Source organism: Podarcis cretensis (genome assembly GCF_951804945.1).
Source record: "Podarcis cretensis genome assembly, chromosome: 1".
NCBI classification, from domain to species: domain Eukaryota; kingdom Metazoa; phylum Chordata; class Lepidosauria; order Squamata; family Lacertidae; genus Podarcis; species Podarcis cretensis.
This window is the reverse complement of record NC_137170.1, coordinates 24,897,837-24,925,040: the sequence shown is the minus strand read 5'-3', so window position 1 is coordinate 24,925,040 and position 27,204 is coordinate 24,897,837. Positions and strand designations below refer to the sequence as shown.

The following is a 27,204-nucleotide window of genomic DNA, read 5'->3' as shown; positions in this document are numbered from 1 at the left end:
CAACGGAACACTGTGATGGAAACCAGAGCGCACAGAAATGCCGTTTACCTTCCCGCTGCAGAGTTAACTATTTATCTACTTGGACTGGTGTGCTTTCAACTGCTAGGTTGGCAGGACCTGGAACAGAGCAACAGGAGTTCACCCTATCGGGGGATTTGAACCGCTGACCTTCTGATCGGCAAGCCCAAGAGGCTCTGTGGTTTAGACCGCAGCGCCACCCGCACTACATAATGGCAGCAGGTTGGCCCAAAGAGGGCAAGGCCTCCTCCTAGATTACAACCCCCCCCCTTTCCCCCCTTCTGGGCTCCACTCTCTCAAGTGAGCACAGACAGGGAACGCAATGATCTAGCCAGACAGGAAAAGAAGGAAGATTAAATCTTCCTACATGGCCAGCTTACTTCAGAATGAAGGAGGGATCTAGGGAGAGGGCCGGGAGCTGGATGGAGAGGCCACGTTAAACTGTGGACCAAAGGTTTCAACTGCCTGGGCTGGAGCTTCTGACTAAAACCAGGGAGAGCCAAATCTGAGGTGAGGAGCCAACACCACGCTTGTAGTATTTTAAGTTTCTACACCAGGGGTCGGCAACCTAAGGCCCATGGGCCACAAGCGGCCCATGGGGGTCGTTTAACCAGCCCATGGACCCTCGCCGCCTGCTCGGTCGGCTCCCGTGCGCCGCGCTAAACCGGCACGGAGCAGAGTGGGGATTGCCTTCCGCAACGCTGGCCAGCTTCCCATTGGCTGCAGGAAGCTCCTGCAGCCAATGGGAAGCTGCGCACGCCTCCTTCGCGCCAGAAATAGCGTTAGCGTTTGCGCACACGTGCGCACACTCCAGCCCACCGCGGTGTCTGCGGGACTGTGAACAGGCCCAAGCCACAAAAACTTTGCCGACCCCTGTTCTAAACGATCCAATGAAACGATGGAAACTCTCAAGAAGTGCCTGAGAGACAGTGGTGAACTGGATTATATTGAATTAATAAAGGTCAAGTTCAATTCAGACAAGAAGCAGAGGTGCGTATGTGTGTGCTTGGTCTTGGGGTTGGCTGCTCCCCTGGTTCTGGGTGGTGCATAAACCTGAGGCAACTGCTCAACTCAGCATTACTCCAGGAGTCTCAAGGATCAGCCACTAACATTTAGTACCAGCTCTGGCCACTCCAAGGTGATGACAGCCTGGTCCCCTGACACAAAAGGGGTTTGGTAACCTCAAGGCTGGACATCAGTAATTCGCTCTGTACTTTTGCAGTTTGAAACACAAACACATGTGTCGTTAAGTATTTCATTATTGATCACTGTTGTAAATGGTTTTCTTTCATGCTGAAGGCTGCTCAATAACTTCATTAGTGCAAAAACGGGCTGCCCATTTGATTACAAGCTCCCAAAACATTTTTGAATACATTATTACCAAATACTAGCTTAACGATACTGGCTTTGTGTGGCAACATGCCCAAAAAACTTGGAAAAAACAGCAACGGTTCCACTATAAATGCAGAAAGTCCCTTAATCTCGACTTCTGTGTACCTTTGGCATTTGAAAAGTATTTAATATATTATTTAATATTGTTATGTAATATAAACATTTAATTGACACATATTTTTGTTTAAATGGGTTTTGTTCATACAGCTAGCTGTGGAAAGCTGCTCTGTAAGCCCATTTGTGTGGTATGAAGGGATACAAACAAAAATAAATAAAATAATAATTCATAGTTGTGTTCTTCATGGGACTAGGATTTTTGGAAAAATAACAGAACTGTTTGTTTCTTCGATACACACACCAGTTACCGTAGTGATGATCTTGGGGGTTGTTCTAAGAATTTCAGTCCCACAGCAACACTTCAAACAAGGAAAATGTCACAGTTAAAATACATTAACTTTATTGAAGCCAGAAAAACAACATATTTTGACCGGTGCCCTCAACTGAAAAAGCAGGATAAATGTTCTAAAAAGAGAGGGTGTAAATTACACCCACTTTCAAAATTATAACCAATAGTGGAGACTAAATTAGCACCTCGCCCTGTAGGCTTTGAAGCATTTTGCTTATATAGAAAATTATTACAACCACAAGCTGCAAAATATATGTGATCCAACTGAATTTCCAGATGGTGGTCCTTCAGACATTTAAACTATTAACTTACTAGTAAACAGCTTTTCATTCCTTGGTGCTATAAAAAGGAAGCATTAGTAAGTACAATACTGCTCTTTCCAATGCACAAGTGATATTATTCATGTATTCAAAAGCACAGGGTACCTACAGAAGTAAATAAGACCTGTGTTCTTTAGTCAAGAGGTTGGCTTTGTGTGAAATTGGTCCCCCCGCCAGCATATCCTTCTTGTATAGGCAGGGCTGTCTTAAGCATATGTGGCACCGGGGTGCAAAATTTCGCCCAGCGGGGGGTCCCCCCCACCTTCTGGATGGAACTGCTGCAGCTGGAGCTCAGTTGGATGCCGGGTGTTGGCAACAGGGAGAGGATTACAAATCAAATAAAATGGCCGAGCCTATTTCTTTGTTGCCCGCATTCCTCTCCCTGCTCACATGTTGCCCTCCATCTCCAGCAAGGTGCATAAATTTGGGAGGCAGAGAAAGGGAAGGAGGAAAGTGGCAAGCTTCTGTGGACGGCTCGCGAAAGCGCGTCCGGAGACCCAGAGCGCCCACTCACTTTGGTCCCATGGGACCTTAAGACTTTGACCACGATGACCGCCACCAGAGGCTGGGCAGGAGGGCGGGGGGTTGGGGTGGAGAGCTGCCTACAGCAGAAGAGCTGACTGCGGCGCTCTGACAGACGGGTGGGCTCTTCCCCAGACTCAACTGTCGGGCCCCAGACTCTTGGCCTGGCACCCCTAGCGCCTATAGGTAAGACGGCCCGGTGTATAGGAGAGAGGAAGGCAACTTCAGAGGTAGGACCCGAATTTGGCACTTGGAAGCTGACCTGGTCCTTGGGTGTTTCCTGAGGTCATGCCACTCAGAAGTTCTGCTACATGCTCTCCTTTAATGCTTTTGCCAGGAAGAAATGTGTCCTTGAGCTATGACATTGCCTCTTACTTGCCCTGATTTGAGGATGAACAGGTAAGGGTGTGTAAACCTCTGACTTCTGCATGCTTCAAATGCTATTATACCACATGGCACCTGGAAGATTGCGCATGAAGGAATGTGTCCTGTAGGCTGAAAAATGTTCCTAGCCCGCGGTGTGCAAGAAGTATGTACACACGCCACATATATATTGTGGTCTTCAGCACTAAAAGTTGTGTCTCCACACATGGCTTTTCAACACAAAACCTGTATCCGTATAGGACATGCATAGGCAAACCCGGCCCTCCAGATGTTTTGGGACTACAACTCCCATCATCCCTAGCTAATAGGACCGGTGGTCAGGGATGATGGGAACTGTAGTCTCAAAACATCTGGAGGGCTGAGTTTGCCTATGCCTCATACAGGATATAATCTTGAGTGAGTTGGCTTTGAGACTCAGCACATGAGCAGCTTAAGGAGCAACTCAGAACTTTTTAAAAATACTTCTTAGAGGCTGATCAATTCACCAAATTCAGAAGTTGGAGTGGGGGAAAGCATAAAAATGAAACAAAGGCTTTTTATTCCAAACTAAGCTGAAAGAAGAAGAGGAAAAGCAGCCCAGTTAGATTAGTCCAGCGTCCTGTCTCCTAAAGTAGGACTTGGGAGATTCCCATTAGTAGGTCTGCCTTCCATACATTTCCACCTAAGCCTATCGAAGACTAGCGGCTGTCACAACATCTTGTGGCAAGGAATTCTGTAAGCTGGCTATACATTTTCTGCCCTTAATCTATTGCCAACCAGTTTCAAATGGATGATTCAGAGTTGAAACATTGGGGGGGTGGGGGGGAGAGAAACATTCCCCTAACCAGAAATCAATCAAACAATCAAACAAACAAACAAACAAACAAACAAACAAATAACTGCAACATGCCTAATTTTCTAAGCGTCTATGTCAAGTCTGCCACCCTGGCTGCCTTTTGCCTACACACACGAAAACAGCCAAATTGAAGAGAACGTCCTCTAACCCCAAGATCACTTTGGTTGATTTGTGGGTTGGGAAGGGGCTAAAGGAAAACACTGCCAAACACAGCACAGAAAGCCTTTTACAACTATTATTACTGTCTCCATCAAGCCAACCTTTGAGATTTAAGAGCTATGATACGGATATGAGAAAAGATGAATACAGTGCATTTCACCCAAACTATTATGTATTGGCACTTACTTTGATAGCATATATTTTGAATTATGTGGGATGATGCAAAATGCTGTTTCTTTTTCTGAAAGGAAAGCTACTTTGAAAGATTTTCCCATTTCCTTGTTAAGTGCAAGCATGTTTTCTTTTCTTTCTTTTTTTTTACAACCGAAAGAATTTGTTCTGAGGAAAGAAAATGAACGTTGGGACACCAGAAAGTTACAAAGAGAAATCAGCTAGTGAGTCCATAGCTTTGCTTTAGCTCTGCAAACACTTTTTATAGGAAGGATATACATTCTGTGGGGATACATTACAAACACTGCAAATAGGTGTATTTCCCAGAAGTTAACTTTAAAAAGTGTTGACTTCAGCAATGGCATCAGCTGCTAAGGAAAATGCAATCATATAACTTTGCTTTATTTACAGTGTAAGTTCAGAAGGACAATGTGGGTGGATTTTTGTTCTATTGGTTCAAATTCTAACTACCGTATTTTTCGCTCTATAACACGCACCAGACCATAACACGCACGTAGTTTTTAGAGGAGGAAAACAAGAAAAAAAATATTCTAAACGAAATAGTGGATATATGATTTTTGTGGTTCATGCTGTGGCCACAGACATGTGATCTGACAGTGAGTTTGGAGTAGCCCAATGCAAAAATCCTGAGGATCCATGCTTTGTAACCACGGAGGAGGGAAGGAAGGGGAACCATGGATCCTCTGCTCACGACTGCAGCAGATCCCCCCCCCCCCGCCACCCACAGGCATTCGCTCCATAACACGCACAGACATTTCCCCTTACTTTCTTGGGGAAAAAGTGAGTGTTATGGTGCAAAAAATACGGTAATATGCCTGACCCCTTATGAGGCTTAGGAGAGGTAGCAACACTTAAAAACGCCCCCCATCTTCCAGTTCTCACACAATGTATGGCATTCTCTTTCCCCGAGAGATCTGCAGTTATGTATTTTTTTCCCTATCAAGTTGGGGGTTTTTCGTTCCAAGAGCTATTCCCTGCTACTGCTGCTGCTGTGTAACTTTGCTTTGGTTACCTTTAGTATGTCTCCAAATTTTGGGTGCTGTGTGCTGTTTGTTATGTGTAGAAACCTCTGAATTTGGGTGGCTGGAATATAGCTTAATGTACAAAAATTGCACCCATTGCTCCCAACTCACTTGTTTCCACCACCCATATGCAGGCACACAGAAGGCTGCTCACTAGGGAATGTGCTCCTTAGGCTGTATGCCTCTTGTTTAGACCATAGTTTCCCAAATTGGTACCTTCCAAAGGTTAGTGACGACCAGAGTTCTGGATGGGGCTGATGGAAGGTGTAGTCCAAAACATCTGGAGGGCACCAGACTGGGAAAATTCAGTGGTTTGCATCCAATGCTGCATGATTGAAAATCCACATGAACAATGGGACTTTCATATACTCTTTTCCCACACGCCCTCAAATCTGCTCTGAAGGATCCTGCAGCCCTATGGAACTGATTTTAAGGGTATGTGAGGCACTGGAAGGGACAAAGAGGGAGAGGATACAGAGATGTCTGTTGCATGAGCAGAGCTATAGTGTTCAATAGCATCCAGCATGTGGCAGAGTCCTGTGTTCTGATGCTGTCGCTGCTCCAAAATGTCGCAGAGAACTATAATAGAAAACAATGCATGGCAGCTAAGTATTCAGCAGAATGAGCTCTGGAACAGTTGGCGACAAACTTCAATATTTCTTTCTCTGCAAGGTTTGAAAGACACAAACAGTGGGTCAATTTGTCTCCACGGGATCCTGCCAGCAGAGCTGTATAAACCTTGTAATTCCTTCCGTTAATCCAGCCCCCTAGAGGCATCTTAATATTGGGGGAATTAAAAGTTATTCCGCGTGTAGTTTATTAATTTCAGTCACTGAGCTATGGAGCCAAAGGTGTCGGTCTTTCGGAGCTTTGGGGGAGGCGATGGAATGCTGCCACGCAACTTTCCTTTGAAGATAGCATCTGCACACCTAAAACCACAATTTCACTTTGCAACTTCTTACAAAACGCTGACTGGCAAATGGGAGCCTGCTCCTCCTTTGGAGACACTAATTGTTTCTGAAAACTAGTTATACAAGTTTCCAGCACAAGACAATTTGGACAAGCTGAATGTTTCTCCTATATACACACAAAGTTATATAGATAAGCACGTCCATTATTGAAGAACTGACAGCCAGCATTTGGTGAAATTATTTCAGCGTCAAATTGCGTCTTTTAACAGCTTCCCAGAAGCCCCTTTGTGCAACGGCACTAGCATTAGCAATTTCAGTAAACGAGAAATGAAGTGCTTTACCAATCAGGAGGTAATCCAATATCCCAGAATCTTAACTAGAAATTGCTTAAAATGCCAAGGACTGCTCGAGTTTTCCAAATGAGGGAAGGGAAAGTATGACAATTTTATTTTTAACACCTTTCGTAATTTATTCTTTTTATGCCCAGTTAAGGAAAATTCAGGATAGGAATGTTTCAAAAGAAACGAATTGTGCCTTCTTATAGTAAGACTGCCTGTAGCATCTTAAAAGCTGTTGCATTTTCACTGGCATAAACTTGTGTGAACTAGAGTCTATTTCAGGCATAGGCAAACTCGGCCTTCCAGATGTTTTGGGGCTACAACTCTCATCATCCCTAGTTAACAGGACCAGTGGTCAGGGATGGAAATTGTAGTCCCAAAACATCTGGAGGGCCGAGCTTGCCTATGCCTGGTCTATTTTCTAGGATACATGATGCAGCTACTTAAATGAGTAGCAGGGAGCAGGGACCCTGTTTTCAGACACACTCCTTTCTGAGCAACTTGTAAGGGGGCCACATGCGAGTGGTGTGTGGGACCAGAGGCCGGAGCCGGCAGAGCTATGAATGTACATTTTGTCCAGAAGCCAAGTTTCTGCACACACTCACACACCCATTTCCATCCTCCAGCCGGTCAGCAAAAATCATTATCCAAAGTTTAAGGGCACATTCTAGCCAGGCAAAGACATGCAAGAAAGGTATGAAACATGGCTAGTTTGAGGTGTGGTTGGGGAGGGGTGTGTGGCCTGAGGAGAGTACTGAAGGCCAGCGTTTGGTCTCTGGTTCCCCCCCTCTGGCACACAGACAGAAAACAAGGGGAAGGTAGGAACTGAATATTCAGAGGGACCATAAAACAAACAAACAGCAAGATATAGGTCTAGGTTCACCACCCGAAATTCTAAGCAGCGCAGAAAAGGAGTACAAGATCTAATCAGAACGGGGCGGGGCTGACACCCACAGCCCCTGGGTATAATGCTATCTTCCATGCTTTGTTAATTTAACCATCTAAAGTGGGGAAGTTACTTTCAGTGCTGAGAAAGCCACTCCTATAGCTTGTTGATGAGAGAGTATCAGATCCGTTAATCAATTCTAACTCAGACCCTTCCAGACCCCTCTGAGGCGGTTGGATCAGTTATGGAGGGAGGGAGGGAGGAAATACTAATGAAACCCAAGCCTGAAGGAAACCCAGTTCCAACGGTTTTAAACTCATTGGAAATTTTTAATGTGTGACATTTTAATGTATTTTTAATCTTTGTTGGAAGCCGCCCAGAGTGGCTGCGGAAACCCAGCCAGATGGGTGGGGTACAAATAACAAATTAATTATTATTATTATTATCATCATCATCATCATCACCATCATCATCGAATGGCATGATTCAAATAAGGAGCTGGCTTAACACATCATCATCATCATCATCATCATCATCAAAGAATGGCATGATTCAAATAAGGAGCTGGCTTAACACAAAGTCAGGCCACTGGCCAATTTAGCAACAGCAAGCCTGATTGGCAGTGACTCTTCCAGGTTATAGCAGAACCTAGAGCTTAATGGTAGAGCAGATGTTTTGCATGGAAACGGTCCTGGGTTAACTCTGTGGCATCTCCAGGTAAGGGAAGGAAAGGCAGCCCAATGGTCAGATTCAGTACAAGGCACTGACAAGCTTCCCATGTTCCTAAGATCCTTTTTAATTGTGGATGTCACGGACTGAACCTAGAAACTTACATGTGCAAAGCATGAGCTCTCGTTTCTACCGTTAACTTCACTCAATGTCACTCCAGCTGTTGGTTGAAATGATCTAAGATTCCTGGTGGATAAGAGGCCTACTGCGGGTGTGAGGAACCTCTGACCTTCCAGATTTTGCTGTACTACAACCTGTATCAGCTACGCAAGCATGGCCAATGGGAATTGTAGTTTGGCAACATCTGGAGGGCCAAACGTTCCCCACAGCTGCCTTGTTGAGTCTGATATTCCATTTCCCACAACGGCCAACCAGCTGCTGTTGTTCTCCAATGACCAGTTATTTCGACTCATATCCCATCTTTTTTCTTGAAAACTTCGTGCAAGGACGCTATCAGCCAAATCCATGGAGGAGGTGGCACATAGAACAACTAACAAAGCATCACCAGAAGATCACCAGGAGGTTCACATGGGAGTAGATAAGCTCAAAAATCTGCCCAATCTAAGCTTGTTAGGGCTTTGAGAAGGTCAAATGCACTTCCTCAAGTTGCGTCTGGGCATCAGCCACTGAAATTCCTTCAGTGCTGGTCTGAAGTAAGATTTGGATTGCTCTGAGTTGAGGGGGAGGGGTTGTTCTGCAATAGTTATTTTTATTATAAATTAAATTGTTGGTGATTTTAGTAGCATTTTTTAAATTTTCAAATTACGGTGTTCTGGCTTAATAAATTGGAATCTGCTTTGGTCACTGCGTGACGAAAAGTGGAATATAAGCACCTGAAATAAACACGTACATAAATAATTAGTGTATTCACTGCAGGCAGAATTTGGCACCTGGTGATGTTTCTGAGCAGCCTTCAAGTACACCCCAAGGACAGTTCACAGCATTCAAATAAAAAAGCTGAGAAGTTGCCAAGACAGGTATAGCAGACGGCAGTTCCTATAAAGCCTAAAAATGAATTGTCCTTCAGAAACCTCCTCTTCGATCTGATTTCACGTGGAAAATTAAGGGGCCAGGCTGCAACGGCACCCAGAGGTGCTTCTCCCAATGACTGACTTAGTTTAGTTAAAAGCATTTGTAAACTGCTTGGTGTTTGTAAATTTTCTTATGTGGTGTGCATTTAAAAACAAAACTATTAAAACAAAAATTCAACCCAAGACCAATTAAACAACAGCATAAAAGCATATTAAAAACAAATAAAATATGCATTCAGGGGATTCAAACGCATAAAATAGAGTCTGACCTTACGGGTGAGGGAAAGTCTGGGCTAAAAAAAGAAGTCTTTGCAAGATGTCTGATGCAACTGATGGTTGTTGCTTCACATATGGCAGAGGGAAGGGCGTTCCATAACACAAGGACAATAACAGAAAACACCTGGTTTGGGGTCCCCGCTGTATGGCATTCAGTGGGGTGCAATGCCATGAACAGAATTTTCCCCAGATAATTTAAGTGGTCTTACAGGTCTATACAGGGGGCAGATAACCTTTCGGTAACCTGGTCCCAAATTGCCAGAGGCACTTTTGGAAACATTATTCAGACTCCTTCCTCCCTTTGGCCTGGATTTGGCAGCCGAAGTGAAGGTTCTAGCAGTGGTTGATGTTTATGGCACACATTTTGCTTTAAGTTTCTACCTGGGCAATAAATGTTTTAGACTGTAACCCAACCCAAGCATGAGGGATTGCGGTCGCAGGGGTGGGGTGGGGGCGCTGTACATAGTTTTATTGCATTTTTATTCCGCCCTTCCTCCAAGGAGCTTAGGGTAACCTCTACAAAGGCGTTCTCCCCCACCCATCATGAAGAAAGAAATAAAATCCAGAACAGCAAGGGTGTGGAAAGCAGGGTTAGAAATTAGCAGGGCGCCAGATGCTTTTTGCGCCTAAAGATTCTCCATTTGCGAGCACCTAAAAAAGTCTGGGTGCGATTTTTTTGCGCCTGGCTGACACTCAAGGATTACTGGAATGTATGTGCTTTGAAGCCTTGAAGTATATGTTAAGGACAATTAATACGTTAAGGAGTTTAACATTAAAGGGTAGAGTGTTTTGAAAACTGAAGTACAGTCCCAATATTTTTTTACTGTAAACTCCAAATTAAACATGTATTAACAACTTCTGTTAAAACTGTGATACTGTGTCACTTATGTGAATTGTGTAATATCAAAGTAATAAATAGAAAGTGTTGCCAAACTCCACCCCCCAATGGCAACTAGACACACTGTTTTGTCGCCCACAACCCAGGTCCCAGGAGGCATTTGGCTCCTAGCTTTTCTATCCCAGTTTCTAACACTGGTGGAAAGGGGGAAAATTAGTCGAAACCACCAAAAGCACCTTCTATCCATGGAAGCAGGCCCATAAGTGGCCAGGGACTGGCTACTTTTCTGTTTCAGTTTATAACTTTATTCTAACAAAATTCCCACCCCGATCTTAACACAAGCTCTTGAAACGCCTCCATAGAAGGGCACTGTTGAAATCATGTGGTCCAGTTATCTATATAACATTGGCAACCAATGCTATTTTTCTAGAAAAAGAGGGGGCAGAACTCTCCATGAACACCTCCCTTGTTCTCTTAGAATGGCAATGGCTCTCACCTGAGAGGTGCCGGAACTGAGTTCTGGCTGAAAAAAAGCCTTGGCAACAACTGAGGTGGTAGAGGGAATGTTAATTGATTACAAATTATTCCACGGCGATTTACAAATAACAAAAGCACATCAATAAAATCACAGGGACAAGATTTTGTTATAACCAGGATTACCAGGAGCCCTTCCCATAAGGGAGCTGGGATCTTCCCATCTCATCGGGTTCTTAATCACTGTAGTTAACTAGTTCTAAACCAGGCATTCCCAACCTTCGGCCCTCCAGATGTTTTGGACTACAATTCCCATCATCCCTGACCACTGGTCCTGTTAGCTAGGGATCATGGGAGTTGTAGGCCAAAACATCTGGAGGGCCACAGGTTGGGGATGCCTGTTCTAAACAAACAACTACTATGCCAGTAAATGACACCATAGCCAAGCCCTGCAGCAGCTTCATGTGCCGAGTTGGTGTGGATAAAATTCGGACCCATTCATGCACCCTCTTAAATGCCTTTGCCCCTGACAGTTCTCTTCTGCCCTCCCAAACTGTGAGTGCCACTTAGGGTCGAGCTATGCATGGCAGAGATAATATATTGCTGCTGTTGTTCTGCTGCAGCGTAAGGCTTGGCTTGTACTATTGTGGCTCTATAAGGTCAGGCTACAAAACATTTAGTTACTTTGGGCCAGAGCAGATTGGTGACTAATTCAGGGAGGGATACAGGAAAAAAACACAAACATCAAAGAGACTATTGTTGAATAGTTTGAGAGGATAAAGCAGACATTAACAACACAATCTTATATACGCCAGGGTAAACAAACCCATATACAGTGGTATCTCAGGTTAAGTACTTAATTCGTTCTGGAGGTCCATTCTCAACCTGAAACTGTTCTTAACCTGAAGGGCCACTTTAGCTAATGGGGCCTCCTGCTGTCACCGCACCGCCAGAGCACGATTTGTGTTCTCATCCTGAAGCAAAGTTCTTAACCCGAGGTAATATTTCTGGGTTAGCGGAGTCTGTAACCTGAAGCGTATGTAACCTGAAGCGTCTGTAACCCGAGGTACCACTGTACATCTCCATCAGGCTGCAAGACAGAGTAGAGATGGGAACCAGCGCTATTCCATTGCCTCTGCTGATACCAGTTGCCTTTGGGTCCCCCCCTCCAACTACAGTGGTACCTCGGGTTACATACGCTTCAGGTTACAGAACTTTGCTTCAGGATGAGAACAGAAATTGTGCTCCGGCGGCATGGCAGCAGCAGGAGGCCCCATTAGCTAAAGTGGTGCTTCAGGTTAAGAACAGTTTCAGGTTAAGAACAGACCTCCGGAACGAATTAAGTCCGTAACCTGAGGTACCACTGTATCACCTAGCTGCAGCCATTCCACCCTCAGGCTCCCTAAACCAGAGGTTTTCAACCAGTGTGCCGTGGCACCCTGGGTCCCTTGAATGATGGTCAGGGTGTGCTATGGGCAACACTGGCCTCCAGCCCTCTTTCCTTCCCTCCCTCCTCTGATACCCTCTTGCGTCTCTGCCTCCCAAAGGCTTGCACAGCTGTTTGTTGCAGCAGCCCTGGCTACAAGCTCCCCAGGCGAATGGTGCCTCTGGGGCCAGCCGGGGGGGGGGGGGTTCCAGGCCCCTGTGGGACAGCATGAGGAGGCAGCTCCCTTTGGGGTAGAGGGAGCAGCTCAGAGACCAGGAGCGGTAGCTCTGACTGCCCAGAGGACTCCCAAAGAGAGGGGGCTCCCATACAGAGGAGAGGAGGCTGAGGGAACACTCCACAAGGGAAGGTGTTTGGAAAAGGGCAAGGGGGGATATAACTGGGCCCCTGAGCCTCACAGGGTTGCCGCAGAAATAACGTAGTTGGTCTAGGGAGCCATGGATTCAAAAAGGTTGAAAACCCCTGCCCTAAACTGTTTCCTTCCCAGGTGGTCGTCATAAGAACTAGTGCCCTAACTTGCCTTTTTCCTCCTCCCTCTCCATCCCTTTCCCCTTGTATGTCATGTATTTTAGAATGTAAGCCTGAGCGCAAACCTGCCTATAGAACTCTGGAAACATTTTACTAAAGAGCAGGGCAAAAATGCTTGATCTCACTATTGCTGCTGCTACTAATAACGTCTAGGTAAAGGGACCCCTGACCGTTATTAGGTCCAGTCGTGACCGACTCTGGGGTTGTGGCGCTCATCTCACTTTATTGGCTGAGGGAGCTGGCGTACAGCTTCCCGGTCATGTGACCAGCATGACTAAGCCGCTTCTGGCGAACCAGAGCAGCACACAGAAACGCCGTTTACCTTCCCGCCAGAGTGGTAACTATTTATCTACTTGCACTTTGTGGTGCTTTTGAACTGCTAGGTGGGCAGGAGCAGGGACCGAGCAACGGGAGCTCACCCCGTCACGGGGATTCGAACCGCCAACCTTCTGATCGGCAAATCCTAGGCTCTGTGGTTTAACCCACAGCGCCACCAGCGTCCCAACTAATAATTTCTACCAAGGCATAAACCTCATTAAGTTCAATGGTGGCAAACATGAGATGGCAGCCTTAACCTCCAATATTCAACTTGCTACAGCTAGTATCAATTCCTTAGGCGCAGCTCTTCACCTCCTTCTGTCATCAGTGCTCAATCTCACATTCAGTACACCTTTTAGCAACAGACACCCTGGCAGTGAGAGCTCCTGGTCCTGCTGATCATAGATTAAAACAATAACAACAACCTGGTAGAATGTCTCTTATTATTATTATTTTCTTTAGTCAGGAGGGTAAAAATGCTGCAAGTCCACTGTAGTTGCTATGGAGGGTTATCCGTTACCAAGGCAACAGCGTATATCTTAGTACTAATGGCCTGTCCTTTTGCCAGGCAACAGCCTTGTGATGCAACTGCACCTGTCTCAGCTATGCGTTGCTATGGAGACGTTCTAGTCGCTATGGTTACCATCACGCTAATCGCCTAGCAAGGGCAGACATACAGCCGTCTCCTGCAAAAGCCCAGCTGTTCCTCCCAATCTCTGCCTGAAGATTGATTGTCTGGGTCATGTGACGGAACGCGCGGATCAACACAGATGCACGAGAACCTCATTAACGTTACCAGAACGAAATTACTTTGCATGTTGCTGGCTTCTAAAAAGCAGGGAAGAAGTGATATAACTTGAGTGGAGGGGGGCAGGAAAGTATTGCACCACCCCCAAAATCCCCATCTAAATACCCATTTAAAATTCCTTATCGGCTTTTAACATATATATCTCCAGCCAGGCAGGTGGGTGTAGCTTACATCTAATTTGTGCAACAGGTTACACAAGTTTCTAAATTATTATTATTATTTATAAATTTGCCTATTGTTGTGCTACGTGCAGATGTGATTTGATCCTCCGTTTCTAGAAACAAATAATTCGTTTCCCGAATGGTTGTTATGAAAAGCAGGCGGTTTGATACCCCGTAATTATCTCATACTTTCCCCTGAGTAGGACAAACAAGAAACAAACAATCACTGTTCAAGTAGTACTTCCATTTTCCCCCTCCAATGACATTTCAAAGTCACCAGTCCTGGTTCACCCTTTTTTACAAGATGAACAGGAGTGAGCTATGGCAACTAGGCATAACCATGAACAGACACACTCGCCTCACAGAGCAGGTAACCACAACAGCAAGGGAAGCTTCCTGTTACCTAGAAGCAAAAGTTTATATAGCTGCCTTGACAAAGCGATCTACCAAGTAGGGAACTAGGAGGACAAAAAGCACCAGCGACCTGCTTCCAAAGAGGTACACATCTATTCATGCAAGCAAAGAGGAAAACCCAGCCGGTTTCCTTTCCCTTTTAAAACTCCAGCTATGGCCCTGAGCACAAGCAGCTAGAATGTTTTTCAGAAACATCCAAAGGAGCACTGGAAACTTACAATGACAAACTGCAAATGAACAGGTCGGTTCCTCCAAAACCGGTAAGACATACTGCGGCTCTAACCAACGATTTAAGTACCAATAAGTTTAGGGAACTACCATGCTTTCTGCAGTTGCTGTAGTCCTTTATAGCAGGGCAGAAGACAGACTGTGGTCTAATTTCTCTCCACTGGGCCACCAATGAGTTTCCAGTGGGCCACTGAGAGCTAACAGGTTGCTGTGTTTCTTGCAAAAAATGAGTGAATTAGGTGGGTTTTGGTTTAAACCAGCAAAGGTGAATCCTGTGCTGTTAAGCGAGATTACATACCTGGGATCGCTTATCACAGTTAGTTGTGCCTTAAAAGATCCCAAATATGCACAAGTCAGTTGACTAGAGCTAAATTTACATACCAAGAGTGCATACTTTGGATCTTTCAACAGTTAAAGTACAACTAATTTGTGATAAGCGCAGTAATCGCCTTTGCTAGCCCATCAAGCAGAGGCATTCTAGTAAAAGCTAGACTACATAATGTTGTTAGCAGCCCTCCCTGATTTCTAGACCTTGACTGATCCAGTATTTGAGACAAGACAAAAGCAACTGCCCATGTTAAAATTATATTCAAGTTTTCTTACCTTTGATATGCCTGAGGAGACGCTGGAGGGGTGCTGAACACATGCGAATATGGGTGATAGGGGGTCTTTTTCAAAGCCTGGATAAGATTTTGTCTATATTCTGGGTCTATACACCATAAAGACCCTTTCCCAATACTCTGCAAAGGAGGATAAAAAAAATATCATTTTAAATGACATAAGTGTATCTCTAAACCGAGAATATTCCTTCCTGCTTATGAAGAACAACAGATCTCATTTTTCTGCTACAAATGCTAGTTTAGGTGCAGCTGTATTTCAGTTTTGATGTTTAGAAGGAATTGGGGCAGTCTGATATTGTATGTAAACTGTGAAAATAGCTACTACTGTGCTCTGTTCAGCAGTTTTCTGGAAATTATCTCTCCCTCTCTGTCAATGCAGCACACACACCACATATTGAAATATTGTAATTATTCTTCACGGCCAAGTTGGAAGATAAATAAGCTTCGCAGACAAGAAACTAAAACTGTTATTCTCCTCTAGGTGTTGTAAAAGAAACTTGGAGGGAGGTGGGCTTAAGCTCCCTAAGCAACTTTTTTTAAAAAACTAAGTGTTCCTAATACCAGAAAGCATGAGTGCCACCTTACCACAAAAAACTTAATCTCTCAACTCCACCTACTATGTCTGGTTCACACCAAGCGTAATAATTAAAATAAATCTGAATATATGAAGCCTAGGTTTCTGTTTGGGAGATCTAGAATTTCAGTTTTAGCCTGAGAGAATTGTAATCAGTTTAGCTCGCCTGCAGCAGGTAAGGCTTAAACAAAATTTACTAGTTATTTTCAAGTTCAGAGGATTCCACTTCTATTCCCTCGCAACTGGTAATTATGGGTGGCATTCAACCAACTTGTCCTTGTCAGTGAAAACAGAACTTGGGAGCAGAATTACATGTGGAAGAGGGGAAATTACATGTGCAGGGAGGGGAAATTCTGTTGTGCAAGTGGAAGTTCTTGCACTAACAGAAAAAATGCACTCTTAAGTGGCAGAAACAACATTGATTCAGGAACCAAGCACAGTGGGTTGTATCCCACGAAGCCCGCCTCCTGTTAGCGTAAGGACTTTTGCTTGCACAACGGGGTCTGTTCTCATTCCCCTAATCTTCTCTGATCAAAAAAATACCAGGATGGACAACACATCCTATCCCCAGTTATTACACTACTGGGAATGTGCCACCGTCATTAGAAGGAATTACAACTTTTCAGGGACTCCCAGATCAGGTCAGTCAGGAAGGTTTGCGTAGGGAATGTTTCCCTTCCATCCCCAAATCAATTACAATTCATACAGATGACTCTATCTTACTTTGGCAAGGCAACCATCCAAGCATTCCACTACGGGTAATGGCTGAGGGCATCGCTAATAAACCTATGATCGAAATCAGTACTTAAAGAGCACCACTTTACTACAAGTAAACTAGAGTGAAACTAGAATAACCTGAAATGATGGGCTGTGCACTCAATAGCCATGTGAACTAACAATGAGTAAATCTTAGCCGTTTTTCTTAAAGTTCACAAGTAAGAGCTACTACAGCCATTCTTTTTTTGTGATATCATACAAGGAATATAAGCTGGTGAAAATTCCAAGACGCATCAGCTTCCGCAGCCTGTCTATTAAATATTTGGCATGACAGTTAACACAGAAATATAGCAGGCAACTGGGGTAGGTTTTGCTATGTCAGGAGGATTGATAAAAGGCTCCCAAAGCAACTTACAAATAACCACAAGGCAATGCAGTGCAATGCAGTGCAGTGCAGTGCAATGCAATACAACACAATAAAGTCAAGTCAGTCTGTTTCCCCTGGCTTACAATAAAAAGACACGACAGAAAAGGAAAATGGATTGAGAAGGAGGAAAGAAGTGAACCTGGGTTCACATCTTTAGTTACAAGTTGTTCTAATGACCATTATGGATGGGAATATTCAGGAGAGGAGGCAGTATTAAAGCTTCTCAGAACCACTAATAAAAGCACAGATTTAAAAAGTATTTTAAAGGAATTTAAAGTAACACACACACATACATATATACCTACACATAGGTAGGAGGCTTACATTAAAAAGGAAAAGCAGAACAACTTACAGTCATACCTCGGGCTGCGAACATGATCCGTGCAGGAGGCACGTTCGCAACCCGTAGTGCCGCGTATGCGTGTGACGCGATTTGGCGCTTCTGCGCATGCACGTGATGTCATTTTTGCGCTTCTGCGCATGCACCAAAACCCGGAAGTAACCCGTTCCAGTACTTCCGAGTTCGGCGTGGTCCACAACCCGAAAACGTGCAACCCGCGCCATTCGTAACCTGAAGGTATGACTGTATAGCCATTTTAAATATATATAGAGAGACAGAGGGGGGGGAGAGATTTTATTTAAATGAACAATAAGGTTTTAATGATAAAGGGATCTAAGATTCCAAAAGAAATAAGCTCAGTGAGGAGCACCTTACAATGGTAGGAAAGGCCCTTGTTTAAAAAGGAAGCTAACAAGATGAAAAATTAATTCACAGCCTTTTTGGGTCTCTGTACTTACATGGAGAAAAATCCTAATCACTTTCAACTGAGTAAATTAGTAGGGGTTCACTAAAAGGATGAGATGGCGTGCTCTGGTCCATGGGGTCACAAAGAGTCGGACACGACTAAACGACTAAACAACAACAAAAGGATGAGAATACAGAGTTTCTTAAAGGTGAAATATTGAAGGCACAAAGACAGATAATTCTAACAAGAAAGAAAACTCTGAAGCATCTAAAGATGGCTGCATAAGGAGCTTGAGGATGAGCCAAAATTTAAAAAAGAGCACGTATAAGAAATGGGGGGGAAATGGGAAATCATGAAGGAAGAGTATGCATGAGTATCCATTAGTTGCAGGGAGAAAGTCAGGTGGGCCAAAGCTCAGAATGAGCTCAGGTTCACAAGAGAGGTTAATAATAATAATAATAATAATAATAATAATAATAATAGGTTTCTTCTGCTATGTTTGAATCAAGAGGAAGGCAAGCAAGTAGTAGGTCCTCTGCAGGGGAAAGATGGAGACAGAGAGAAGAGAGAACTGCTCAACACCTACTTTGCCTCTGTCTTCACTTAAAAGGAAAGCAGTGCTCTACCTGGTGATAACAGAATAAATTATGCAAGGAGGGAGCTGCAGCCCAAGACAGAAAAAGAGGTAGTAAGTGAACAGCTGGTTACTTTAAATGAATTCAAATCTCCAGGGCCTGATGAGTTGCACCCAAGGGTACTACTAAAGGAGTCTCTTTGATAATTCTTGAGGAACAGATAAGGTCCTTGTGGACTGGAGGTGAACAAATGTTTTTCCCATCTTCAAAAAGAGCTAAAAAGAAGACCCAGGTTGACATCAGTACCAGGAAAGGTCCTAGAACAGATAATTCAACAGTTGGTCTGTGAGCACTTAGAAAAGGATGCTGTAATTAGTAAGACCCAATGTGGGTTTCTCTAAAACAGAGCTTTCCAAACATTTCATGTTGGTGAGACACTTTTTAGACTTGCATCATTTCGTGACACAGTAATTTACTTTTGCTCGCAAACTGAAGGTTAAATCAACCCCTTTCCAACATTTTGCATGATACTCCACCACACTTCGAAAACCGTAAGTCTACAGCATCTATGATAAAGAGTGAGGAAAGGGGTGGGAAGGAAGAGCCCTTTGTTTACATTTGTCTCCAAGGCAACAAGTAGTGCCTATGGAGTGGATCAAGAACTCCCGGATCACTTTTGCAACACAACGTTTCAAACTCCTCAAGCACAACACTGCAAGCCTTGCTACAGTCATTCATCCATTTGCTTTACTTGTCCTTCAATGATTAATGAAAGAAAACTGGTGCTGGTTGTTTTCTCCGTCACAGCTCCAAACTCACAAATAGCCACAGAAACATTTACTGGTCCACGTGTTTGAACTTACTTAGTTGCCTGCATCCATTTTTTTACTCATCTGAAGCAATCCCTCTTTGAAGGGAACTCTGGGTATTGGGGCTCTGTGAGGGAGATAGGGGGTCTCTTAACAAATTACAACTCCAACCGTTCTTTGGGGGAAGCCGGGACTCTTAAAGTGGTATCACAGGTATCATAGTCCCCAAGGTATCAGACTGACAGAAGGCCTGATGAAGCTCTACTACCTGAGACGATTTGCCAAGCAGAAATGTCAGGGACTGAACCTGGGCCTTCCACATTCACATATTTCTTTTACCACTGAGCTACAAATTCCTTGGTACTACACCTTTGCTGGAGGTGGCGCTGTGGGTTAAAAGCCTCAGCGCCTAGGGCTTGCCGATCGAAAGGTCGGCGGTTCGAATCCCTGCGGCGGGGTGCGCTCCCACTGCTCGGTCCCAGCGCCTGCCAACCTAGCAGTTCGAAAGCACCTCCGGGTGCAAGTAGATAAATAGGGACCGCTTACCAGCGGGAAGGTAAACGGCGTTTCCGTGTGCGGCTCTGGCTCTGGCCAGAGCAGCGATGTCACGCTGGCCACGTGACCCGGAAGTGTCTCCGGACAGCGCTGGCCCCTGGCCTCTTAAGTGAGATGGGCGCACAACCCCAGAGTCTGTCAAGACTGGCCCGTACGGGCAGGGGTACCTTTACCTTTACCTTTACACCTTTGCTTGGTCCCAGAAATGGCCGAACAATTTTGGGGAGCTTGCAACTCCACCAAAGTCAACTGAAACTTGAAATTCAATGTGGTATGATGGTTAGGACTGTAGGATAAGGTAAAATCCCAATCATTCATGAAACCCTCTTGGGTCAGTCCCTATGTCTTGGCCTAACCCACCTCACAGGGTTGTTACAACCATGTATTTGTCTGGGGTATACCTTGTACACCACCTTAAGCTCCTTAGAAAAGTGGTGGATTATAGTGATAAATAAATATATCTATTATGGTCAAGTTCCAATATTTTTATGTGAATTTTTTTTTTTAGCATGTCTCCTGATCAAAGCACAAGTCACAGAATAGTAAGTGACTTTTTAATTTTTTTTTACAGCAAGTTACCTGAAAGGTATATCCTCACAGATACAAGAGGGGAAGATTAAATTGTGGATTCAAATTTTGTGCACAGTACACACTCATAATCCATATGGAGCTGAACACAGACAGGTTATTGAATTAAGGACTAAGCTACTGTATTTGTTCCTGCACTGCAGGGGGTTGGACTAGATGACTCTTCATGGTCCCTACAATCCTATGATTCTACTGGGACCTTAACAGACAGCCCTATACAGTATTTTTGTGCTATAAGACGCACCAGACCAAAAGACGCTCCTAGTTTTTGGAAGCGGAAAACAAGAAAAAAAAATATTCTGAATCCCAGAAGCCAGGACAGCCAGCGGGATCGCAGCGCAGCAATCCCGCTAGCTGTCCCGGCTCATGGGGAAAGCCCCGAAGAGCCACACACATGCTCCAAGCGGCTCTTTAAAGGGAGCGCTTAGCAGAGCTTCCCACCTGCATTCGCTCCATAAGACGCACACACATTTCCCCTTACTTTTTAGGAGGGGGAAGGTGTGTCTTCTAGAGCGAAAAATACGGTAGGTAACCAAGATCAATTTGAAAGTACCAGCTCTGTGTCAGAGTTGAGCATCTGTTGGGAACAAGAGGAAGGAGAGGCTACTGGATTCAGTCCTCCTCCACAAACAGGCATTGGAACTGCATTAGCAGCCCACAAACAGCCCCGGGTTTCTGTGCACAATGCGCTCTGCGCAAGGTCCCTCCCCCTTTTAGCCCTGCACAGCATTCTTTAAGATGAGCAGAGTGTACCCAGCAGGCTGACCCAAGCATGGAAACTGGGCTGATTAACCTAAGACTGGCAGGAGGTAACTGAATAATCCTAAGTAGCAAAATCATGCAAGAAAAAAGAAATATGCCAGAAAATGTAAATTTATGGTCAGTTGGCATAATGTAGACAAATTATATGACCAAGAATTGGGTCAGAATTTCTGTCGCTTGGGATCAGAACTGTATTTTCTTTTTAACACATGGGCAAGAACACATAGCCCTGGCACAGAATGTTTAGGACCACGATGCTAAGTTCAGATCTGCCTGAAGTTTTCCCTTACACAATGAATCACCCTCAGCTGTGGCAGAAGATTATTATTACTAATTGCACTTATGACCCACCCAACTCAAGATGGTATGACCTCACAACAATCCTGCAAGGAAGCTTAGGACAAGAGATAGTGACTGGCCCAAACTTCATGGGTGAGTGGGGGATTTGAATCTGTGTCTTGCCAGTCGTAGCCCAACCTGTTGACCACTACAGTATCTCCTTCTCTGATTGGACAGGAACTGGCCATGCCTTAAGTAGAACAGGGCTTCAGACCCATATACTGTTTCCAGCATGATTTGGGACCCATGGTACATATCTGCTTTAGCATGTAGGAATATTATGCGAGTCCTGGAGATGTTCAGGAGACAGAAGGGCAACAATAGTTTGGTTTTATTCACTGAGAATCAAACAAAAGCATCAAATTGCAGAAAGACAGGTTAAGGCTGTGATGCTAAGCACACTGCTGGCGCTGGGGGTTAAACCACAGAGCCTAGGACTTGCCGATCAGAAGGTCGCCGGTTCGAATCCCCATGATGGGGTGAGTTCCTGTTGCTCGGTCCCTGCTCCTGCCAACCTAGCTGTTCGAAAGCACGTCAAAGTGCAAGTAGATAAATAGGTACAACTCTGGCGGGAAGGTAAACGGCATTTCCGTGCGCTGCTCTGGTTTGCCAGAAGCGGCTTAGTCATGCTGGCCACATGACCTGGAAGCTGTATGCCGGCTCCCTTGGCCAGTAAAGCAAGATGAGCGCCGCAACCCCAGAGTCGGTCACAATTGGACCTAATGGTCAGGGGTCCCTTTACCTTTTAAAAACATATTTAGCATCAGGCGGTATCTTTTAGGATGTGCATCCTAACAATGGGTTCCACTTCAGATGGCAATAGCAAAATAATTTTGATGGGATCCTCAGTGCCACACACCCCTGCCCCCCAAAAGATGCCGAAACAGACAAAAGTGATCAGCCCCATGGAATATGATGTTTAAGCACAAAGTCACATATCGTTTCCTCTGTGGCTCTGCCAAATCCTCTTGGTATTACAGCTCCACATTATGCCTTTGCTACTTGAAATTTAGAGCTGGCAACCTCAAGAAGCTTGGCACCTTAACTACGTTTCTCTCGCCAGTTTGCATATGCTCAGAGAAATAATATTACAAATGTGAAATGCCCAGATGGTGAATTTAAGACAGGGGGAAAAAAATATTTTGCTACAATGATGTATCACCCCCTCCTCATCACCCCCCCTTGCCCCGGTCTCTCAAATCTTTAAAAAGTTTTAGCTAAATCCCAAGGCCCTAAAAGCTGCTTCACATACCCCATATATATATATATATATATATATATATATATATATATATATATACATACATATATATATATATATATATGTATGTATAAGTTTCAAACCAGTATTGTGTATGCTGCAGAACAACATCAGGAAGCTTTACAGCTCATTGTGGCGCCCAGCAGTATGTTTCAACAATGTAGGGAAGGTGCGCTTGAAAATATGTGAGCTTCAAAACATCACAGTTTTATCAAGCACATAATGCCAGTTGCCCACAGCTTTTTTTTCCCCCCTTTTTTTTTGAGAGAGAGTGGGGTCCACCTTTAACCCCAACCTCCTACAATCATGGAATTTACTGTCTATTTATTTAACCATTTAAAATATTTTTATCTCGCTACCTCATTACAATCATTGTTCAAAGTGGCCACAAAGATCAAATGATGTAAAAAAACATTTGGGGGGTTGGGTTGGGGGGTTGGGGGTTGGGCAGGGGAAGCCAGCTTTCAGGAAGAAATCAAGAGCAGCAAAACCCCATCTGCAGAAAAGCAGGCCTACGAGAGCATCCTCCATCAGACTCTACGGCCTGGGTCGTATGACACAGAAAGACAAACTACGGGTCCCTTTTAATCCTGAGCCATGCTGAGCTAAACCAAGGTTTGGGCTTAGCATGTTATTCGAATCCAGGCTTGTGGCTAAGCTCTCCTCCCTAACTACAAGGGGGTCACAGTTACTCATAGTTTAGCTTGCCATGTCATGCGAACCAGCCCACTGTAGAACAATGATATCCTTCTACTTCTCTCAACACTACCATTGTTCTGCATTACCTCCCCCACCTTACCTTTGTCCCCCCCAAAAAGGGGGGGAACAAAAGAAAATGATTGGATTCTAGGTGCAATTTAATTTAGGTTGGTCCATGTCCCAGTCTGGCACACCCAACACAGCAGCTGAAGAACTGAAAGCAAACCTAAAGTCCAACAGTCACAAACTCATTCAGCGCTCCTTCTCTGAAACCTATACAATTGAGTTGAAGCAATAAAGGCATGTCGTATTGGTGTGGACAACCGCACACAGGGGTTAGTTTGTGCCAGATTTTCACCTACTCCAGAATCTAGTTTTTACTACAACATCCAGGAGTAATAGCTGATAAGTCAATTTCCTCTGCCAAACTTTACCTGCTTCCAAAATATTTTTTAATCAAATGCTTAACTTGCTTCTCTGTCTCTCTCTCATAAACACACAGTATTTTCACGTCAAGAAATAGTAAGTATGCACATCTATTTCAATCAAATTTAAAGAGTGTGTGCACATTAGGGTCAATGGTATAACTTCCCTATACAAATTTAACTATATTTGAAAGGCCACAAACAAATTTTGTATCAGCCTTCCTCCATTCTGTGTGTTCCAGATGTTTTGGGCTATGACTCCTATCATCTATGGCCACTGGCTTTGCTGGCTAGAACTGATGGAAGTTGTAGACCAGCTGGAGGGCTCCTGGTCTACCTGCTCCATCCTAAGCAAACTCTATGCTGATATAAAGCTCAACCCTACTTACAGAACTGTGTTTTATATTGGCTCCTAAGGCATTAAAAAATCACCCCAAACTAGCTGATATTCCTACTTCTTAATTCAATGCATGCTCCACCCGCCATCTCCAGCGCTCCATGTCATAATGCCCTACAAGGAGGCATGAACTTCTGATTATCTGCATGTTGTAGATATTGTCTCACAAGCCATTCAGCTAAGTGAAGCCATACTGTGCCTTCTGACTGACATTTTGGAAACCAGGCATCCAAAATTTTCATGGGCGTCTGCAGAACCGAAACACACATTTAATCATCAAAACAGAGCAGCCAGATGGATTATTCAGAGACGCTAACCACTTTGGTCCCCCATTGACTTCAGGCATTCAGCTGTGAAAATTTTGGCCATGCATCTGGTGATGGGAGCACATTAGAGGGTTGCTATGAGAACATGAATCCACCGGCTGAGCTTATTCACCATTCCGAGATTTTAAGGGAAGAGCAGTTTGTGGCCCCTAATCGTATTGACTGCGCCACAGCTGCCATAAAAGCTAACCTTACTGGCACACCAAATCCAAAAAGGAGAGGTTGGGGAGTACAACTGAGAGCCATTAATAGGCCAAAAGTCAGCAGAGGATTACACCACTCTGCATTATTGCAGTCTTCCTTCATCTCAGTTATGGAAAGACTTTCCCACTGAAGCAGTTTTCCCAATTTGCGAAGGCTTTTCCAATAACAATTTCACGAGAAATGCAACAACAGGGCTGTTCAGCTGCTCCTTTTAAAATAATAATAACAATATCCATTTTGTATTGAATTAAGACTTTCTGGGCAATGCAGCATGTAGGAAATTGTGGCTCTTGAATGCTTAAAGAAATGATGCCTTGAGCTTTTCAGCGCACCTGAGGCATGCAATAATCTCTCAGAAATGCACTTTGGGGAAGAAATGCTGGCTTAAATAATGCATCTGCTTTTCACTAAAGGAAAGGATGCGAAAACGATTTTTAAAAAATAAATAATAAGAATTACCAGAGTGGATTTGGGCTTCCTTCACTAGCATGTGCAACTCATGGAAACACCAGCACTCGGGGGGGGGGGGGGCAGCATTTCCGTAGGGTGGTAATTCAACAAATCAGGCCCACTGTGACCATTTATGTCTGGTTGTATCAGTGAAACCATGGCCCAGGGTTGCCAAGGGCAGAGAAGCTTTGCCACATACAAAAGGGAACTTGTGCAGTGATGAACGCTTCTCTTAAAAGCCAACGCTGTCCTACTGATTCTCAAAGAGGCGGGGGGGGGGGGGAGCAAAACATGCTTTCCTTCCAGCAATCTCTTCCGCACTTGAGTTCCATCAGTCGAGCAAGAAAGAGATCTTTCATTCTGCGATGCCTTAAAAGCTTGGGTGGGTGGGAGTAGTGGGGGACCAGCATATCACAAACCGAATGGTACAATAATTTGGTACTGGACACTATAGAATGTAGGGTATATTTATAAATTCACAACCTGATTTCACACCATTTGTGAACCAATACCCAGTTTTTGCCAGTCAGCATGAAAGAGTTGCAGTTATCCTTTCTTTAGCGATATTTTGAATTTCGAATAGTCAAGTCGCCATCGTTTAGAATTTCTAAAATGTGAAGTTTCGACCAACTTCTGCTTCTATAAACAGTAAACTGGGAAATCTACATTGGTAACCTATTAAGACAACAGAGTTTGGTACTATTATGCTGAAGGCAACTGATCTGCAGTCTACAAACTACAGTCATACCTTGGTTTTCAAACAGTTTAGTTCTCAAATGTTCTGGCTCCTGAACACAACAAACCTGGAAGTGACTGTTCCAGTTTGCGAACTATTTTTGGAAGCCGAATGTGTGATGGGGCTTCCGATTGGCTGCACGACCTTCCTGCAGCCAATTGGAAGTCGAGCTTTGGTTTACAAATGTTTTGGAAGTCGAACCGACTTCCGGAACGGATTCCGTTCAACTTCCAAGGTATGACTGTACAGTACTCGCTTCCAAAGTAGCGTGGTACCTTGGGATGCAAACGGGATCCGTTCCGGAGCCCCGTTCGCATCCCGAACAGAACGCAAGACGCAATGGCGCATGTCGCCGCTTCCACGCATGACGTCATTTTGAGCGTCTGCGCGAACGCGGAAACCCGGAAGTAATGTGCTCCGTTACTTCCGGGTTGCCGCAGAGCGCAATTCGAACGCACTCAACCCGAAGCACATTCAACTCGAGGTTTGACTGTAGTTATTCTTCCTATGTTTGGATAACACTGCTCAAAGACTGCAGCCTGCATTCTCTCTCAAGCTACAATCTGGAGGGTGTTTAATTAGAAGTAAGGCACACAAAAATAAATTGGACCTATTTCTCAAGCAATTGTTGAGGCCCTCATATGATATCAATGCTGAGGCTGCCCAAAGCAACTAAGGTATTTATATCTTTTAAAAACAGATATTCATTTGAATTCAGCAAAATATGTCTGTGATTTTTCTAATACAGAACAAATAAAATCGCAGAAGAATTCCTAAAGAAAAACAAATGAATTGCCAACCATTACCCCCAGTTACATGCCATTTCAATCTCCTGTAATGGCACATACAAATTATAAAGTGCTCACGCAGTCAATAGATTTTCTACACTCCTTTCAAGCATTCTTAATAGGAGTGGGACTGTCTGTAAGCTCCGTCACACAGTTATTAACACAACATTTTAGACAATGTAAAATAACTTTCCAATAAGTGTTTTTATTAAGAAGAAAAAACCAGGTGCCTTTTTATCTAAATCAGCAGTAGTAACACACTGTAACTTGCGCAGAGGAACAAAGTGTGCTTTTTAAATAAGGAGACTATGAAAAAATGGAAAACACCACACACACGCACAACAAAACAATGCTTGCCTTCTACTCCGAATGCCACCTCCACAAACCATTTCATAAAAGCCAGTTGCAAGCGCCAATTGGTGGGAGGGTGCTTCTGAATAGTTATGCAAAATTACATCACAGACACATTTTCCTTGATTCTTTGGAAGTTCAGGGAAGTTCAGTGGAGTAAGAATGCTGGCAGGCGAACCTACAAATTAAGAAAGTGGTATCTTGTGGAAGAGGATCCCTGA

General features: G+C 44.2%; 1 protein-coding gene and 1 pseudogene across 8 annotated transcripts in view; one reads left to right on the top strand and one right to left on the bottom strand.

The window, feature by feature from the left end:
• Positions 1-27,204, bottom strand: part of FOXN3 (forkhead box N3) — a 193,329-nt gene that overhangs the window by 83,287 nt on the left and 82,838 nt on the right. For all 7 annotated transcript variants that reach the window (XM_079948862.1, XM_079948860.1, XM_079948861.1 and 4 more), the window contains exon 3: positions 15,238-15,374. In XM_079948862.1, the coding sequence (XP_079804988.1) occupies positions 15,238-15,374 (137 nt within the window). The remainder of the gene's footprint in view (positions 1-15,237; positions 15,375-27,204) is intronic.
• The window catches only part of LOC307200700 (lysosomal enzyme trafficking factor pseudogene), a 31,723-nt pseudogene continuing 18,952 nt past the window's right edge, over positions 14,434-27,204 (top strand). The window contains exons 1-2 of the transcript XR_013843995.1: positions 14,434-14,666; positions 20,166-20,199. The product of XR_013843995.1 is annotated as a lysosomal enzyme trafficking factor pseudogene (transcript). The remainder of the gene's footprint in view (positions 14,667-20,165; positions 20,200-27,204) is intronic.